General features: G+C 49.1%; 2 protein-coding genes and 1 pseudogene across 7 annotated transcripts in view; 2 read left to right on the forward strand and 1 right to left on the reverse strand.

The window, feature by feature from the left end:
- Nucleotides 1–325, reverse strand: part of LOC117284759 — a 12,584-nt pseudogene extending 12,259 nt beyond the window's left edge.
- On the forward strand, nt 7–14,168 carry Porcn (porcupine O-acyltransferase). 4 transcript variants are annotated; one of them, XM_010606378.2, is made up of 15 exons: nt 7–63; nt 717–889; nt 2,601–2,793; nt 3,182–3,225; nt 3,567–3,748; nt 3,829–3,959; nt 4,074–4,091; nt 5,293–5,307; nt 5,404–5,529; nt 5,689–5,789; nt 7,423–7,499; nt 7,584–7,647; nt 7,755–7,840; nt 8,823–8,933; nt 13,346–14,168. In XM_010606378.2, exons 2-15 carry the CDS (start codon nt 754–756, stop codon nt 13,445–13,447), a joined length of 1,386 nt encoding a protein of 461 aa, XP_010604680.1. In that variant the 5' UTR covers nt 7–63; nt 717–753; the 3' UTR covers nt 13,448–14,168. The 4 variants fall into 4 exon arrangements, with proteins under 4 accessions (XP_010604680.1, XP_010604682.1, XP_010604683.1 ...); XM_010606380.2 differs by lacking the exon at nt 4,074–4,091; XM_010606381.2 differs by lacking the exons at nt 4,074–4,091; nt 5,293–5,307.
- Nucleotides 14,169–14,712: 544 nt separating this feature from the next.
- Nucleotides 14,713–19,182, forward strand: part of Ebp (EBP cholestenol delta-isomerase) — a 5,200-nt gene continuing 730 nt past the window's right edge. Inside the window, exons 1-5 of one of the 3 annotated variants that reach the window (XM_010606383.3) lie at nt 14,755–14,800; nt 14,939–15,069; nt 15,930–16,289; nt 18,386–18,422; nt 18,533–18,663. In XM_010606383.3, coding sequence (XP_010604685.1) covers nt 14,973–15,069; nt 15,930–16,289; nt 18,386–18,422; nt 18,533–18,663 — 625 coding nt within the window. In that variant the 5' untranslated portion in view covers nt 14,755–14,800; nt 14,939–14,972. Of the gene's footprint in view, nt 14,801–14,938; nt 15,070–15,668; nt 15,704–15,929; nt 16,290–18,385; nt 18,423–18,532; nt 18,664–19,182 lie in introns of those variants that run through there. The other 2 variants (XM_010606384.2, XM_010606385.3) reach the window with 2 other exon arrangements.

Here is a 19,182-nt window from a genome sequence, read left to right on the forward strand (position 1 = left end):
GGTGGCTACATTGGCAGCGGCGGCGCTTCCCGGCCCCCAGGACCACGGCTTCCTTCCTCCCAGGTAGGTCGCCAGTGGTGTGCATGCCTCTTCCCTAAGCCTATCCTTGAGCGGGTCTCCCCGTACCAATTTGAACCATGTCCTGGGACACCTCCGCATCACCTTCCCAGTCCTCCTCTTGTTGTGTCCCCCGCCAACATCTTCCCTCCCTGAAGCCCCGGGACCTGGGCAGGGCTTTATCCGAGGCCTTTTGCCGGGTGGGGGTGAGATGGGGAGCGCGGAAGATGCAGGATCCCCTTCCGTCCACACAAGAAGAGATGCACATGGCCCCTGAGTGTCACCGAATCCCCCTTCTGCCCTCCACAAGGAGCTACTCTACCTTGGAAACCAGAGTCCCCTCCCCCTGCCCCGTTTGATATGTGGGCCTAGAATGCACATCATTTGATCATCACCCGACCGGACCGTTCACAGCATCCAAGATACACGGGCGTTCACTCACCGCGGGTCACAGCTGTGCTTGTGCACCCAGAACACCTACTCGCATGCGCAGTTGGGGGCTCAGTCTAATGTATCTGATGTTCACATCCTTTCCCGGACTCCCAGTACCAGCTGTGGGTTCAGCAGCTCCAAACTGAAATAGGATGCTCAAGTCCGTCCCCTTGGGCATGGGCAGCCCCATGGACACCCTTCTCTCTCTGTGTCCTTCCCCTTGGCAGATCTGTCCATCTGTCCACCCATCTGTGGGGGTCCACAATGGCCACCTTCAGCCGCCAGGAATTTTTCCAGCAGCTACTGCAGGGCTGTCTCCTGCCTACTGTCCAGCAGGGACTTGACCAGATCTGGCTGCTCCTTGCCATCTGCCTCGCCTGCCGCCTCCTCTGGAGGCTGGGTAAGTGCCTTGCACACTGCGTGCCGCCATGCCAGACCATACCATATCTGCCGTGTTCATCCATACCAAGCCACACCTCACCCTGCTACACCCTGCCACGCCAAGCTAGATCTAACGTGTTCAGCCCCATCACATCCCACCAGCCCAAGCTTCATGCCACCTTACCACATCCTGCTGTGCTCAGCCACCACGTGCCATACCATGCCAAGACACATCCTATCATACCAAGTCATGCCCTTCAGTATTTGTGGGCTCTAGGATTCTGGAAAGCTGAGGTTCTTGGATCTTGTGGTCCTGAAATACCCACATCCCAAGGTTGTTGTGGAATGCTGATATCCAGGGTTATAGAATCTCAAAATGCCACGGTTACAGCATATACAGATCCCGACAAGTTGAAATTCACATTCTGGGCTTCAGAATGTTAGCATTCTGGATTTCTAGAGTCGGGACATGGTGAGGTTTCTGCATAGCAGGCCTGTATCCAAAGGATAAGGTTCAAAGTCCCCAAGGTTCCTATAGGATGCAGATTTTTCTGGGAATCTAAAATTCAAAGGCTCTGCTGGGTTTTTCTTCTCTTTATCTTAAGCGAATGTCTCATTTTTTTCCCAGGTGTATTAGTGTTAGTATTTTGTGGTGTTTGGCATCTAACCCAGAGCCTCATGCATGCTAAGCAAGCACTGTGCCGTTGATGCTACCTCCACAGCCCTCCCAGGTTTATTATTTTGACATATTTCAAAGCGTGAAAACTGAAAAGTTGAAAAAAAAACCAGTACAACAAGCACTCGTATATGCTTCAACAACTTCTCCAACTGTTAGTATTTGGCCATACTAGCTTGCTTTATCTGTCTACCTGTCTATCTACCTGTCATCTTCCTGCATCACTTGAATAACCTGCTGATATCATAACACTTCAGTCCAAATCCTTTAGTATGTGGCCACCAGTAAAAAGAATGTATTTTCCCACTACTATATCTTTAACCACCACTCTCTAAAATTTTAATGTGGATCCAGTAACTTTTTTTTTTTTTGGTACCGGAGATCAAATTCAGGTCCTTGTACCTTCCAGGAAGGCAGCGGAACCACTGAACTAAATCCCTGGCCCTGGATGCAGTAATTTTTTGAGACAGGGTCTTGCTTTGTAGTTCAGGCTGGCCTCAAACTCACTATATAGCCCAGGCTGACCTCAAACTCATGGCAGTCCTCCTGCCTCAGCCTCCCAAGAGCTGGAATTACAGGCATGTGTTACCACACCCCCAGATATAATACTATTATTATCCAGTATAAACTCACACTGAATTTCTTCCAGCGTCCCCCAGAATGTCCTTTATAAATGTTTCTTTTTCTTTTTCTTTCTTTTTCATTTGGGGGAGGGTTTGAGACAGGGTCTCATTATGTAGTTGAGACTGACCTGGAACTCACTATGTAGCCCAGGCTGTTCTCGACCTCACAGCGATCCTCCTGCCTCAGCCTCCCGCGTGCTGGGATTACAGACGTGCGCCACCACGCCCCGCCATGTTTCTTTTTTTTTTAAACCCAGACCCTACCACCCTCTCCGGCTCCCCAGTATCAGTCATGGGCCCCTTCCAGTCCCCACCACATTGTGACTTATAGGCTGTCCCCTGTGCCCATGTGTTCTTCCCCCTCCTACCAGCCCACCAACCTTTGCTTTCTTGTTCTGTCCCTCTCTCTCCCCTCTCTCCCTCCCCCAAAGGATTGCCATCCTACCTGAAGCATGCAAGCACCGTGGCAGGTGGCTTTTTCAGCCTCTACCACTTCTTCCAGCTGCACATGGTCTGGGTCGTGCTGCTGAGCCTCCTGTGCTACCTCGTGCTCTTCCTCTGCCGACACTCGTCCCATCGCGGCGTCTTCCTCTCTGTCACCATCCTCATCTACCTGCTCATGGGGTATGGCTGTGCTTCCTCATCCTCATGCTGTGGGCAGAAGTGTGGGTGGCTCCCTGAGATACCTGGTGTGGTCGTTCGAGGTGGGGAGGTTTGGACAGTCCAGGGAGAAAGAAGGTTTTCTGGGAGAGTTGTTCTAAGTGGAGGTACTGAATGGGGAGAGTGTGGAGTGTTCCCAGAGGAGAGGACCTGCGGGGCTTGTCCTTCCACCATGCCACACAGGACAGGTGGTATAGGCTTCCTCTGGAGGAGGGAGCCTGGGACAACTTTCCTCCATGAGGTTGTGTGAGACAAGGGAAGGGGGAGCCCTCTGGGCACTTTTATGTCCCCCTCCCATGGCCTCAGAGGCCATGGGGGTTGTGGGGCCAAGACCAGCACCTTTTCCCCTCAGTGAGATGCACATGGTGGACACCGTAACGTGGCACAAGATGCGAGGTAGGTAGCCCTGCCCCAGCCCTCCTATCCCCTCCATGATTCCTCATTGAACCCACCCTGAGTCTTTCCTCCGCTTCTCTCCCTCATCCACCACCCGACAGTACAGGCCTGACGTTCCCCTTGCCTCTGAGTCTCTCTACCATGTTTTCCCCCACGAGTCGGAGTGTCCTATGTTAAGTATGTGCCTGTCCTGGCTCATGTGTCCACCTGCCTGTCTATCCCTGCGCCTGTGTCCCTGCTCATGTTCCCCTTTTTCCTCACATCTCTCACTTGGTGCACCCTCTCCCTCCGTGCTGACCTGCTTTCTTGCCTGTCCACTTGACCATGGGCCCAACACATAGGGGCCCAGATGATTGTGGCCATGAAGGCAGTGTCTCTGGGCTTCGACCTGGACCGAGGCGAAGTGGGTGCTGTACCCTCACCTGTGGAGTTCATGGGCTACCTCTACTTCGTGGGCACCATCGTCTTTGGGCCCTGGATACCCTTCCACAGCTACCTACAGACTGTCCAAGGCCGCCCACTGGTGAGGTCCTGGGTGGACAGATGGGCAGGGACTGTGGGAGCCACCAAAGGGCAGTGCTCATGGATCCTTCATCCCCGCAGAGCCGCCGATGGCTGCAGAAGGTGGCCCGGAGCCTGGCACTGGCCCTGCTGTGCCTTGTACTGTCCACTTGTGTGGGCCCCTACCTCTTCCCCTACTTTATCCCCCTTGATGGTGACCGACTCCTTCGCAAGTGAGCACAGCCTTTGAGGCCCCAGCCCAGCAGTGAGGGGGTTGGGTAAGGGCCTGGGGTCTTCCCAATTCTGAGCCTGTCTCTTAATGCTTCTGTCCTCTTCTGTTGCTACAGCAAGAAACGCAAAGCCAGGTAAATGAGGGCAGGTGCTGAGGGCAAGTAGGGTGCCTAGGGGCGGGGCAGGGCGTAGGAGCACTTGCTTCTGGAAGCCTGACTCTTCCTGACTGTCCACCCCATGACTAGACAGAGACTGGGTATCTATCTGCAGCTGTCTATTTGACCAAGATTGGCTCTGTGACTGCGTGTGACTGACCCTGCAACACATACTGTGTGTCTGGCTATCCACTGGTCATCTCTTTCATCATTAGGAACAAGTTATGTGGCCGTCATTGGGAGTGACAAGTGTGCGTTAGTTGGTGACTCTGGCCTATCTGCGACTGTGGTTAGGGGGATATATGGGTTGTTAGCCTACGGCCCCTGACTCCCCATATGTAGAACTGAGAGTTCTGGCTGGCTGGCTGTGTCACTGTCATTGATGGGGTATGGGGAGGATGGCTGTCATTGGCTAGGGTGGATCTGAGTGGATGATTCTGGCTTCGTGGTAACTCTGGTCTGGCTGTAGCATGCTGTGTGCCTGTCTGTGTATCTGCCTGCTCTGACTGCTTGGTTTTGGCTAACCGCGGGGTTGTGACCAACTAGGAACCTGCACCTGTCTGTGGGACTGACTGCCTGACTCTGCTTTGACCTGGGATTGGATCTGGCTGTGTGACTGTATGGCCCTTCCCACTTCACTGGCTGCTAATTATGTCTGCTGATGAATGAGTTTCCAAAAGTCCAGTGACTTCACCACTGTCACCCAGGCATGAATCCCAGGCCTATTTTCAGACCTTATGCTTTGACCCATGCAGGATGCTCCCCAGTTTTGGACATGTCTGATTGTAAAATTGACAGAATGTGTGTGTGTGTGTGTGTGTGTGTGTGGTTTGTTTTCACACGCTAAATGGTTCAGAGCCACACTAAAGGGTTTTGACTGACTTACGGTTACTGAGTCTGGTACAAGCTTCAAGCATGGGAGTCTGATAACCTTCATGGCTGGTGGTGTGGTGTTTTAGCTTGCAGGACTGTGTCAAATCATAGGATGGCTCATGCATCTGTGTGGGCCACATGAAATGAACCACCTGCCAGTGTATGTGTGCATGTGACTATCATAGTCTGCTTCTTTTGCCACTGTGTTTCTGCCTGTCTTGTCTATGAACAACTCAGCCCAGCCTCCATGACCTCTCTGACTCTTTTCTTTCCTCTCTATTGCCTTCCTGACCTCTGGGGGCAATAGGGGCACCATAGTAAGGTGAGTCCACTGAGCCGGACCGGGGATGGTAACACATGGTGGGGTATCATGGAGGGCCTGGGCTCATGCCTCTCTCCTCTGCCCCTTTCTCTCCAGGTGGCTGCGAGCCTATGAGAGTGCAGTCTCCTTCCACTTCAGCAACTATTTTGTGGGCTTTCTGTCTGAGGCCACAGCCACACTGGCAGGGGCAGGCTTCACCGAGGAGAAGGATCACCTGGAATGGTGGGAGGGACCGAGGGCCCACTCTCCCCCAGGGTGCTCCCTAGGGGAGCAGCAGGGAGGAGGGAGGGTGCTCCCAGGGGAGGGAACAGCTGAGACAAAAGTACAGCAGCCAGATGGATTGAGATCCCAATTAGATTTGCATGGTTCTTTTGCCCACAGGGACCTAACGGTGTCCAGGCCACTGAATGTGGAGCTCCCCCGGTCAATGGTGGAAGTTGTCACAAGCTGGAACCTGCCTATGTCTTATTGGCTAAATAACTGTGAGTCACCAAGTCACCACTGTAGGAGAATTGGTAACCCAGGAGGCCTAGTCACATATTTATGTAACAGACATTTACTGAGCAACTACTGTGTACTGGGCACCAAAGATGCAGCAGGGCCAAAAAAAAAAAAAAAAGCACAAAGTCACTGCCCCAGAGGAACTGCCATTTGGTGGTAGAGCAGATAATAAATAAGAAAAAAAGCACACTAATTCAGCTGTAGGCTGGGCATGGTGGTGCATGCCTATAATTCCAGCATTTGGGAGGCAGAGGCAGCAGGATCACCATGAGTTCAAGGCCCACCTGGGCTACACAGTGAGTTTAAGACCAGCTTGGCCCGAATAGTGAGAGCTTGTCTCAAAAAAGTTCAGATGTAATAAATGTGTCACACTTCAATGTAAAAAGTGTTACAATGAAATAATTTAAAAAACTCAAATTATAAAGAGCAAGATAAAACAGGAAGTAGGGAGATAGATCTTTCTCAAATGGGAAGGGGATCAAAAGATGGAGGGAGGGAGGGGAAAGGGGATGAAAAAAGGAATTAAGATGTGTCACGTACATATAAACTCCACACTAGGAATGTAAGCATTATGTACTGCAAATGTGCACTAATAAAAATTAAAGAGAGAAATACTAAAGCAGGTAAAGGCGATCCAGGAGTATTGGCAGGCATACAAGGCAGTGTTGTAATTTTGCACAAATTAGCCAGGGCAAATATCACTGAGGATGTAATATCTGAGGAAGGTGAGGCATAAAGAAATGCAGACAGGCTGGCTGGGAGGCTGAGGCAGGAGGATCGCTGTGAGTTCAAGACCAGCCTGGGCTGCATAGTGAGTTCCAGGTCAGTCTCAACTACATAGTGAGACCCTGTCTCAAAAAAAAAAGCAGATATGTGGGGGGAAAATCCAACAGATGAGGAAGCAGCACTACAAATGCCCTGAGGCCAGAGCTTGCTTGGTGTGTGAGAAATGAATGGCTGGAAGGTCATTTGGGTCTGGAGGTGGAGCTTGTGCTTCGTGTGTGCCAGGCCCTGGGCTCCATCCCTAGCACCATGGGGTTGGGGGAGAAGGGGAGAAGGTCACTGGGGAGGACAGAGTAAGTCAGAGTGCCAGTGCTAGGACATGAGCTCCAGGAGGTCCTGTAGGGCCGTGTGGGCCATGGAAAGGCCCTTGGCTTTTTCTCCAAGGGTGACAGGAATTCCTCACGGCAGGGCTCCATGTTGTAACAGGATCCCTCTGGCTGCTGGGGGACACACTGAGGGCAAAGGTGAGGCCAGATGCAGCAGTCCAGGCCAGCGACAGTGTTGGCAGCAGGATGCAAGGACGGGAGGTATAAATTCTAAAGGTGGAGCTCAGGGGATTTGCTAAGGATTCAGATTAAGGGAGATTGCAGATCCAGGGTGATTCTGAAGCGTGTGCCCTGAGGTCCCTGAACAATTTGGGAAGACTGTGGGAGGAGCAGGCGGCCAGAGAGGTTCAGAAGCTAGGATTTGAGCAGGTGAGGATGGAGATCATCATCAGGACTTTAATCCCAGGGGCCCCAACCAATTGTGGGTGTTCTCATCCTGCTTGTGGCTCTTGGGAATGGCAGCAGAAATCTCTGAAGAATCCTGACCTGCATCTTTCCCCTCTAGATGTTTTCAAGAATGCTCTCCGCCTGGGCACCTTCTCAGCCGTACTGGTCACCTATGCGGCCAGCGCCCTCCTGCACGTGAGCAAGGTGGAGTGGGATGGGCACGCCGGGTGGGTGGCAGGGCCTCCTCCTCACTCACTTCCTTCCCCCCTGGGCTCCCAGGGCTTCAGCTTCCACCTGGCTGCCGTACTGCTGTCCCTAGCGTTTATCACTTACGTGGAGCATGGTGAGTGCCCGACCTAGTCCAGCAGACAGATGGAAGGTCCGTGGGAGACCTGGAGCCACTGTCCCCTGAGGCTAACCTGATCCCCTTACCTCCCCGCACTGCCCCAGTCCTCCGGAAGCGCCTGGCTCAGATCCTCAGTGCGTGCGTCTTGTCGAAGGCTTGTCGACCAGACTGTCCACACCGGCATCGCTTGGTGAGGGTTCCGCCTGGGCAACCTCGTGTCCAGCCCTCGCCCTCAGAAATGTCACTTCTGTCTCCATTTCGTATCTGTCACAGGGTGCCCAGATTCCTTTTCTGGTGCCAGAGCCAGGCATCCTCGCCTCTATTCACTAGCATTTGTTTCTCTAATAGGCATTTTTGAACACCTGCTACATGCACACGTGGCGTGTGTGCCCTCATTGGATACTTAGTGAGCACCTGCTGGTTGTAGATTGCTGGAAATACAGCAGTGAACAAAACAGGCCAAAGTGTGGCCCAGCGGGACAAACATTTTAACAGGGGAGAGAATAAAGTAAAAACTGAGTTAATGAAATCTAGCAATAGGTTGTGAATAGTGTTAAACATAGGGCAAGGGAGTGGGAAGTATGGGGGTTCTCTTTTAAATGAGAAGGTCAGGGACACTTCCCAGGTAAGGGGACTTCTGAGTTCTTGCAGTGAAGGAGGTGAGGGAGGAAAGCGTCCCAGGCCGGAGAGACGCCCATCTGGAGGCCCCAACGTGGGAGCGGGCCTGCAGTCTGAGGAACCATGAGAGGCCAGTGTGGCTGGAGCAGTGAGCCAGGGGAGATGTGGGCCCTCCAGGTCACAGCGGGAACATATTTTTGTTTTGTTGTTGTTTTTACTGTTTGCCATAAGAAATAAGGACAACCTCACATAGTTTGTGTCCACGTGGGATCAATGTCTGTCACCTTAAACCCTGGCTCAGAGCCCCACTATTCTTGCTCCTCCACTTGAACACTCAGATTTCCTTCAGCCTGGACGTCCTCATGGTTCACAGCACCCTCGCCCTCTGAGCTCCCTTAAGGGGCTCCCTGAGCCATCTCTTTCCTGTCTCACCTGGGCATCCCTATTCCTGGGACCCACGGTGCCTTGCATATCCCGCTGGGCTTCCCTGTGCAGGCGGCGGTGGGGACAGCGAGCAGGCGCACCTACCAAGCGTGTCCATCTGTCCCCCACAGGGCCTGGGGGTGCGAGCCTTAAACTTGCTCTTTGGGGCCCTGGCCATCTTCCACCTGGCCTACCTGGGCTCCCTGTTTGATGTTGATGTGGATGACACCACAGAGGAGCAGGTGAGGTGGGGCCCCGGCTGGAGGGTAAACCAGGGATGGCACTTCCTGTTCACGGGCAACCTGGGGACAGGGAGATGGAGGGACAAGCTCCTTGGCTGAATTGCTTAGCACGTGCAGTGAGTGTGCCTCGCCCTCCCTTTCCCAGTGTCCCTCTGTTGGAGTCACACGGTTGGCTCTCTGAGTGAGATGTAGAAAGTTATTTATTTATTTTCCTTTCAGAATTTATTATAGGATGGGTGTGGTGATGCACGCCTATAAGCTCAGCAAAATGGGAGACTCCGGCAGGAGTATCCCAAGTTTGATCCCAGCCTGGGCAACTAAAAGACTTAGTGAGAAATTCTCATTAAATAAATAAATACATAAATAAAAAGGGCTGGGGATGTAGCTCAGTGTGAAGGTCCTGGGTTCAATCCACAAACAAAAAAATTATTTTATAAAGATGTTATACAAAACCCAGGTTTATTTTTTAGATTATTTATTTATTCAATTAATTTTGTTGTTGTTGTTGTTGTTTTGAGATAGGGACTCACTACGTAGCCCAGGTTAGCCTCAAACTTGGAGCGATCCTCCTGCCTCACCTTCCCAAGTGCTGAAATTACATGTGTGTGCCACCATGCCCAGCTCATTTTTATTTATTTTATTTATTTATTTGTTAGTAGTGGGGAATTTGCTCTGCCATTAACTATACCCCCAGACCCAGTATTTCACTTTTATTTTGGTTTTTTGGTATCGGAACTAAACTCAGGACCTTACGTTTATGAGGCAAGCGAGATGCCACTGAGCTAAATCCCCAGCCCTGTTTTATTTTGCTTTAAGCCAGCACTTTGAGAATCTTAGGCAGGAGGATTCCAAGTTTGGGTCTGGCCTCGGCAACTCAGGAATCTAGTGAGAACTTGTCTCACTAAAATAAAAAATAAAAAACAAAAAAAGGGCTGGGGATGTAGCTCAGTGAGAAGGCTCTAGGTTTCATCTCTAGTACCACAATAAATAAATGAATAAAATAAAAATTACAATAAAAAAGTTCTGAGGATGTAGCTCAGTGTGAAGACCCTGGATTCAATTCCCAGTACTGCCCCCGCCCAAATTATTTTACTCAGGTTGACTGTGCAAACTGAATTTTTCTTTTTCTTTCCTCCCTCCCTTCGTTCCTTTTTTTCTGGCTATACTGAGGATTGAATCCAGAGCCTCATACATTCTAGGTAGGTGCTGTACACTGAACTCCAGCATTTTTTTTTTAGTACCGGGGATTGAACTCAGGACCTTGCGCTTGCCAGCCAGGCAGCAGAACCACTGAACCAAATCCTCAGCCCTCCAGCCTTTTTTTAATTTTAGTTTTAAAGATGGGATCTCACTAAGCTGCCCAGGCTGAGCTGGAACTTGAGCCCTTTCAGTTTTAGCCTCCTATTTGTCTGGTATTACAGGCATGTCCATTGTGGCCAGCTCAAACTCTGGAGTTTGCTTTTTGTTTGGTTGGGTTTCTTTTTTGTTGTTGTTGTTGTTGTTTGAGACAGGGTCTCACTATGAGGTTGAGACTGACCTAGATAGAACTCACATTGTAGACCAGGCTGGTTTCGAACTCACAGCGATCCTCCTGCCTCAGCCTCCCAAGTGCTGGGATTACAGGTGTGTGTCACCATGCCCAGCTTGGAGTTTGCTTTTTTTAAATTTTACATTTATCCAGGCATGTTGGTGCACACCTATAATCACCAACACTCAGGAGGCTAAGGCAGGAGGATCACTGTGAGTTTGAGACCAGCTAGGGCTACATAGTGAGTTCAAGACCAGCCTGAACTACATAGTGAGACCCTGTCTCAAAACAAACAAACAAAAGAGAATTTATTTTTAAATTTGCCAGATGGTGGCATGCACCTATATCTCCAGGGAGCTGGAGGATCTCTGGCAACCAGCAGGCAGAGGCTAGCCTGAGCAATATAGTGAGACCTCATCTCAAAAGTTTTTTTTTAAATGTTAAAATTTCTATACTATTTTTGTTCATGTCAAGTATGCAGTTTCCAGATTTTACCCCTTTTAAATTTAAGAACAGTTTTGGCTGTGTGTGATAGCTCGTGCCTATAATCCAAGCTCTCTGGAAGACTAAGGCAGGAGGTTTGCTGTGAATTTGAGAACATCCTGGGCTACATAGTTCAAGGCCAACCTGAATTACCTAGCGGGACCCTGTCTGGAAAAAAAAATTAGCCATATGTGGTGGCACATGCCTATAATCCTAGTACATGGAAGGTTAAGGCAGGAGGGTTTGGAATCCAAGGCCAGCCTGGGTTATATAATGAGACTATCAAAACAAACGTTGGCCAGGGATTTATTGCAGTAGCAAGGTGCCTTCCTCACAAGCATAAGGTCCTGAGTTTGATCCCGGTACCAAAACAAACAAACAAAAAAGTTAAGAAAACATCTTTGGAAAAACAAACAAAATACTCAACAATTTAAAATTTTTATTGTATATGTGCAAATTCTGGGCTTGGCTTCTTAAATAAAGTTCTTTTGTTATTTATTGCTGAGGGTGGGTATAGCTCAGTGGTAGAGTGCTAGCATGTGCCAGGCCCTGGGTTTATCCCCAACAGTCCAAACAACAACAACAAAGGAAGAAAACAAAGCTAGGTGTGCTGGTATACACCTGTAATCCCAGCACTCGGGAAGCTGAGGCAGGAGGATCACACAAACTCAAGGCCAGCTCAGGCTACATGGTGAGTTTACAGCCAGCCTGAACTCTATAGCAAGACCTTGTCTCACACCCCCAAAGAAAACACAACAGAAAATATTTAAGATATGAACATATTCACAGGGAAAAGTCTTGCTCCCATTCTCTAGCCCTTGCCTTCTTATAAGTAATCATTTATTCATTTTATAAATATATCCTTCAAATCTTCAACCATATCAAGCAAATATAAAGATATATTTTAATTCTCTCCCCCAGTTTTTAACCTAAAGGCAACACATGAATAACACTGTTCTACAATTTCTAAAAGTCTTCCCCATCAGTACATAGTGTCCCCATTCATTTTCCATGGTGAAAAAGTGACGGTTTAATCTGTCCCTGACTGGTGGACATTCAGTGGTCCCTGTGACTTCACACAGGCTCAGGCGATCTGCAGGCTCTGCTCCCGAGTGCTGCACTAGAGAGGTGACTCTCTGCCCTCCCATTAACAATGTGTGAGCACAGGCTTCTTGGACATGGTTGCCAGTCGGACAGGAGAAAGATTGTGAGTAAGGCTGAGCATGTTTCTATGCTTAAGAGCCATTTCATTTTCTTTCCCCCCCTTTTGTAATTTTTTTTTTTTTTTTTTTTTTGCTTTTACAAAAAAAAATATTTCTAGTAGCTCTTTATGTACTGGGGAGATTACGGGTCAGAAAGTGGGATTGCACTGTCTTGTTTAAAATGATTTTTTTGAGCCGGGTGTGGTGGCGCAAACCTGTAATCCCAGCACTCCGGAGGCTGAGGCAGGAGGATCTCTGTGAGTTTGAGACCAGCCTGGGCTACATAGTGAGTTCCAGGTCAGTCTCAACTACATAGTGAGACCTTGTCTCAAAAAACCAAAAAATAAAATAAAATGATTTTTTTGTGTGGTGCTAGGAATCAAACTCAAGGCTCCACACGTGCTAAACACACACTAAACTATACCCTCAGCCCCTTAAAGTGATTGTTTTTGGCAGTGCTGGGGATGGAACCCAGGGCCTCATACAGGCTAGGCAAGTGCTCCACTGCTGAGCTGAATACCCATCCCCTTTAAAATGATGATTTTGCGGGGGGCTGGGGATTTAGCTCAATGGTTCTAGCACCTGCCTTGCAAGCATAAGGACCCGAATTCGATCCCCAGTACAAAAAAAATTAAATAAAATGATTTTTTTTAGGGCTGGGGATTTAGCTCAGTGGCACTGCGCCTGCTTCACAAGCACAAGGTCCTGAGTTTGATCCCTGATACTGAAAAAAATAAAATGATTTGTGGGGGAGGACCAGGAATCAAACTCAGGGCTTCACACTTGTCAGACAGGCACTGTACTGCTGAGCTACATCCCCAGCAAAATGATCTTTTGTTTTTTTTGAGACAGGGTCTCACTATGCAGTTCAGGTTGGCCTTGAACTTGCAGTGATTCTCCTGCCTCAACCTCCCTAGCGCTGGGATTACAAGCATACACCACCATGCCCAACTGAAAATTTTTTTCTGGTACCAGGGATAGAACTCAGGACCTTGAACATGACAGGCAAGCATGGCACCACTGAGCTAAAATGATTTTTAAAGAAGAAAACAAAAACCGTGTTTGGTCACTTTTCACATGTGTCTTTTATCCCTTAGGGATGCCGTGAAGTCACAGAAATGTCCTTGGGCAGAGGATGGGTTTTGCTGAGACCCCATTGTCCTTGCTGAGTGGAACCATTACCTCTTTTTCTCCCACAGGGCTACGGCATGGCATATACTGTCCACAAGTGGTCCGAGCTCAGCTGGGCCAGTCACTGGGTCACTTTTGGATGTTGGATCTGCTATCGTCTCATAAGCTAATGCACAGGACCCCTCATAACCCCTCAAGACCCCTCCTCAGGGTGCCAGCTCTGATGAGGGATGAGGAAGGGCCCTCTACTCCAAACCACACTCTCCATTCTTGACCCCCAAACACTCGCCCTACACACACATACACACATACACACAGCATTCCCATGCCTGTCGATCCCCACAAGGCCAGAAGGGGTGATCCTTGCTGGGAATATGGATGGGGGATACTTGGGAAGCTGAGAGGGGGAGATCCAGGGCCTCCCTGCCTGCCTTCCTCCTTTTTATATAGTTTGTTATTGTCAAATAAAAGTAGAAATATACTATAGGGTCTTTCTTCACTGCTCAGAGGGGAGTAGGAGTGAGGAAAGGGGCACTGCACGAATAAAAAGTTTGGAAAGAAAGCCATCATGAGGTAGCAGACAGTGATTGGTGCATGGTTGATTTATAATTTGTGATTGGATGATGAGGCTGAGGATGGCAGGGTTCTGGTCCTGTTTGATTTGATTGAAACGGGAACAGACTGCATGGCTGGATGGGGGGGGCTGTTGCTAATTAGCCAGAAAACAGAGATTCCTATCCTGCTTGGTTGCTCTGAGTTAAGAGGGAAAGCAAGGCAGAGGGCGGAATGATAGTTATTAGTCCTCGGGACTGAAGGCTGTGGGTTCTAATGGAATGGAAGGTCTGGGGTGGGTCTGGATTTTGATCGAGTACCAGGTCTAGCTGCTCACTGGTTTAGCGTTTTGAATAGTGGTTGGCTCTTTAGAATTGGCATAGTTGAGTGTCTCCGTACCAATTGGCCAGCAGTACTGAGGGGCCTGGATTCTGACTGGGTGTTCTGAGTTGAGGTCGGGAGAGGCAAGAACGACAGCAACTCGAAGGACTAAGGAGTTCTGAGCCCTGAAGGGCTTAGGGGCCTGAGTTTCGCACGGCGCGGCGTGTGATCTGCCCGTCCTGTTCTAGCTTCCTCCCGTTAGGATTGAGACCTGGTCTGGCAACCGATCGGTTGCCTAGAAAACCACAGCTGAGGTGAAAGAACCACGCAATGCCGCCTCAACAGAAAACGCAGAGAATGTGCATCTTAATTACACCCTCCCCAGTGATCGATTAGCGTAACGTGGAAATCCACACCGTCTGCAGATTGACCACCGGCTAAAAACGCCCACCAACCTGCTCCTGACTGGGCCTTAGCCAACCACGAGATGGCACCAGGGGGCAGTCGGCACACGGAGGGCTCTTATTGGCTGGAGACCCCCTCCCGCCTGCGCATTGGCACGCTCCTTTAAACGGAGAGGAGGGCCTCCCGAGAGCCACCTGGAGCGTCGGGAGTCCTTGGGGAACCGCAGCTGCAGTCGTGCGGCTCAGGTGAGTGCCCCCGGCTGCTGGCGAGCTTGGTTCTCAGTGCCCCACCGCTCAGCAGCCGGCTCTCAGCCTTCCTCCCGGAGCCCCCGGCCCCTCGAGGGTGTCCGGGCGACCAAAGGCCCGCCCTCTCTTCGGCCCCAGGGCGGACGGGTCCTGACTGATTGGTGGGTTCCTGATGGAGCCTCAGCCTTTCGCACTCTTCGTATGGGTCGTCAGCGTTGTGTGCTATCGCGGGGCGGCTCTGGCTTTCCAAACGCTGGGCTGGAGCTCAGGTTAGTCTCTCGCCGGATCCGCTGTGGTTTCCAGGACCCCGACAGAAGGAATAATAGCTTTCCGTTGAACTGGTTTTTTTGTTTGTTTGTTTTTGAGACTAAGTCTTGCTATGTAGTCCAGGCTGGCCTTGTCCTCATCACATCCCAGGCTAGCCTCGAACTCACAGCGATCATGCTGCCTCAGCCTCTCGAGTGTTTTCCGTTCAACTGTGCAAAACACTGGGCTCTACCATAGTCCCAGACCTGATTCCTGTGCCTTGCCACCAAACTGAGCCAGCCTGAGTGCTGGGACCTGGTTTAGTGACAGTGACTCCCCTATCACACTGTGACAAATGAGGACTGGGACCAGGCTGGGTTCCTGTGTGTCCCTCCTGTAATTACAGCTCTCAGAGGGCTGGAACAAACTTTCAGTCTTTGTGTGGCCTTATATTTTAGTCATGTTTTTAGCAGCATGCAGTTTGATTAACTTTTTTCTTTAATTTTAAAATTAAATTGTTTTGGTTTTATGAGACAGGATCTCACTATGTAGTTAGGCTGACTATGAACTCATTTTGTAGCTCAGGCCAGCCTGGAACCTGGAGTGAGCTTCCTGCTTTAGCCTCCTGTCTCAGCCTCCTGAGTACTCCAATCACAGGTATGCACCACCATGCCTGGCAAGATTAGATTATTTTTAATCCAAGCTGGATGTGGTAGCACACTCCTGTAATCCCAGCCATCTGGGAGGCTGAGACAGGAGAATTACTAGTTTAAGCCCAGCCTAAGCAATTTAGAGAGACCCTATCTTATAGTAAGTCTGTTAACTGGTAAACTCAGTTTCATTTTTCATAGTAATTATCTCACTCTGCTTTCTATTTGTCTAGGTTTTTCGGTTCCTTTTTTTCTCTCTGTCCGCGTGCAATCATCAGCCCATAGAGACATGGCCAGCACCAGCACGGGTCCCACACACCCATACTGGCCTCGGCACCTGAGGCTGGACCACTTTGTGCCTAATGACCTTCCCGCCTGGTATATCCTGACGGCCATGTTCTCCGTCTTTGGGGTACTAGCTGTGACCATGTGGCTGTTGTCCAGTCGTGCTTCAGTTGTCCCACTGGGGACATGGCGGAAACTGTCCCTGTGCTGGTTTGGGATGTGCGCATTCATCCACCTGGTGATTGAGGGCTGGTTTGCTCTCTACCATGAGGCCATTCTTGGAGATCAAGCCTTGTTATCCCAACTCTGTGAGTCACGGATTTTCATACTGGGTGGGGGTGGGTGGGCTCTGGGCCCGGGTTGGCTTGGATTTTACTCACCCATCAATTCCTCCATTCATCTCTTAACATTTTGTGTAACCTTTTGAATATATATTCTCATGGGTGGAAAAACATTTAAGCCAGGTGTAGTGGCAGAAGCCTGTACCTCATCACTTGGGAGGCTGAGGCAAGAGGATCACTGTGATTTCAAAGCCAGACCAAACTGCATAGCGAGACCCTGTCTCAAAAAAAAAAAAAAAAGAAAAGAAAAACATTCAAAGATATATGTTTTTAAAACCTGCCTTGTGTCTATCAAGTTGTCTCCAAAACTATTAACAACTGTTAATTTTGTTTCAAAATTAGGCATGGTAGTGCATGCTCTCTGAGAGACTGAGAGGCAAAAGATCACAAATTCAAACCCAGCCTGAGTAATTAGAGACTTAGTGAGATCCTGTCTCAAAATATAAAAATAAAAAAGGTATTTGTTTCTGCGGCTGGAAATGTAGCTCAGTGGTAGAGTGTTGCTTAGCATGCCTGAGGTCCTGGATTCACTCCAGCACCAACAGAACAATTGTTTGTTTCCCTCTAAGTTTATTTGCACATAAATTACACACAGAAACTTCAACTTGCTCAATTTTATTTTGTCTGCTTTGAGACAGGGCCTTGCGCTGTAGCCTGGGCTGGCCTTGAATTCACTATGTAGCCCAGGCTGGCCTGATAATGTCAGTGACCCTTGGCCTCAGCCTCTCTAGTGCTAGGACTATAGACACACACCATCAAGCACGGCAGTCTGCTCAGTTTTAAAAGGGTGATAGTAAAGCCAGGCAGAGTAGCATTTACTGTAATCCCCGCTACTTGGCTGATGTGGGAAGACCTCAAATACAAAGGCAGCCTAGGCAGTGTAGTGAGCCTCTGTCTCAAAATTTAAAAACAAAAGGGGGCGGTTGGGGATGTAGCTAGCTCAGTGCAAAGGCCATGGGTTCAATCCCCAGTACCACTAAATAAATAAATAGTAAAAATAATAAAAATAAAAAGAGCTGAGGATTTAGCTTTGTGGTATAGCACTTGCCTAGTGTGTGAGGCCCTGGGTTCCGTCCCTAACAGCACAGATAGAAGGAGGCATTTCATAGCAAATGTTCAATGTATATAAGGTACCTAGAACAGAGGCAAGCAGCAGATGCCACGTAATTGTTTTTTGTTTTGTTTTTGAGACAGGGTCTTGCTATGTGGTTCAGGTTGGCCCCAAACTAATGGCAATCCTACTGCCTCAGCCTCCCGGTTGCTGGGATTACAGGAGTGCATCACCATGCCCGGCTTGCCATGTAATTGTTTATCACCATTTTATTATTTTTTGCTTTTTTACATGAGGTCACTCCTCATTTCATAAAGAGCTTGCAAAGCATAGGGGCTATAAACTCTTTGACTTGTGCAGTACTGAAGGGCAGCCTTACTTGCTGTGTTGACAATACTCTGGCCTCATGAATAAAGCTGCTATGAACATTCTAATACATGTCTTTTTGTTGATCTCTGCTTTCATGTCTCTTGGATAAATATATAGAAGAAGAATAGCTAGGTCTTATGGTAGGTACATATACAACTTTATGAAAAACACTGGGGGCTGGGGTGTAGCTCAGTAGAGTGCTTGCCTAGCATTGAGTGAGGCTCTGGGTTTTGTGTCCAGCACCACAAAAAACAAAAACAAAAACCTACCAAACTGTTTTCAAAAATGGTTTCTCCATATTCTATTCCCACCAGCAGAATAAGAGAGTTCTAGTTCCTCTGCATCCTCACCGGTGCTTGATATGGTCAGGTGTTTCCTAAACTTTAGTCATTCTAGTGGATGTGAGTGATAACTCCTTATGGCTTTAATTTGTTTTTCCTTACTGATTATTGAAAGTTTGAGCACTTTCCTACCTTAATTGGCCATTTGGCAATCCTTTTTTGTGTGTGTGCGAAGAACTTATTCAAGTTTGCTGCTTCTTTTTAATATTTTACATTACTGGGAATTAAATCCAAGCCCTTCACACTGAGCTACATCCCCGGCCCTTTTTCCCACCTTTACTCTTCATATCTGTTCTCTTTAGGGAAAGAGTACGCTAAGGGAGACAGTCGATACATCATGTAAGTGTGGCCTGCGCTGGTCTGGGGAAGTGGTGAGTTGGGGTGTGCTCATAGGGTGCAGTGTGGGCAGAGCACGCTGACATCAGTGTCCCTTCCCTATCCTTCCACAGCAATGACAACTTCACCGTCTGTATGGAGAGCATCACAGCTTGCCTGTGGGGACCACTGAGCCTGTGGGCAGTGATCGCCTTTCTCCGCCAGCAACCCACCCGCTATATCCTACAGCTGGTGATCTCTGTGGGTGAGGAGAGAGCCTACACTGGCACTAGAGGGGGGTGTGTCTCCATGGTGGTGTCTATCCCAGGGTGCACCAGAATGGCAACGCCCTGGAAGTTCCAGAACAGCCATGCTCCCTCTGAGCCTGCCTCTCAAGAGGGGAGGGTTCATTTCTCCCCTTTCTCCATCACAGAATCCCCTGTGAAGATTATATGAGGTGGCTGTGCTAGCAAGAAAACCTCCAGATCCCCTAGGACCAATGTTCTCAGCTCGTTTATCTGAGATTCGGTCTTTCTTATGCTCTTGAATTGTTAGCTTTCTCTGGTTCTGGATCTGTGGCTTCTTCTTAGTCCTGGAATCCCAAATTGTCTCAATTTTAAGATTTTTATTAAATTCCTTCAATTCTTGCTGGATGTGGTGATGCACGCCTGTAATCCCAGCACTCAGGAGGCCAAGGCAGGAGGATCACCATGAGTTTGAGGCCAACCTGGGCTACATAGCAAGACATTGTCTCAAAATAAAAAAAAAAAATATACCAGGGATT

This window comes from Fukomys damarensis, unplaced genomic scaffold (genome assembly GCF_012274545.1).
Source record: "Fukomys damarensis isolate Sample0158 unplaced genomic scaffold, DMR_v1.0_HiC HiC_scaffold_39, whole genome shotgun sequence".
NCBI classification, from domain to species: Eukaryota; Metazoa; Chordata; class Mammalia; order Rodentia; family Bathyergidae; genus Fukomys; species Fukomys damarensis.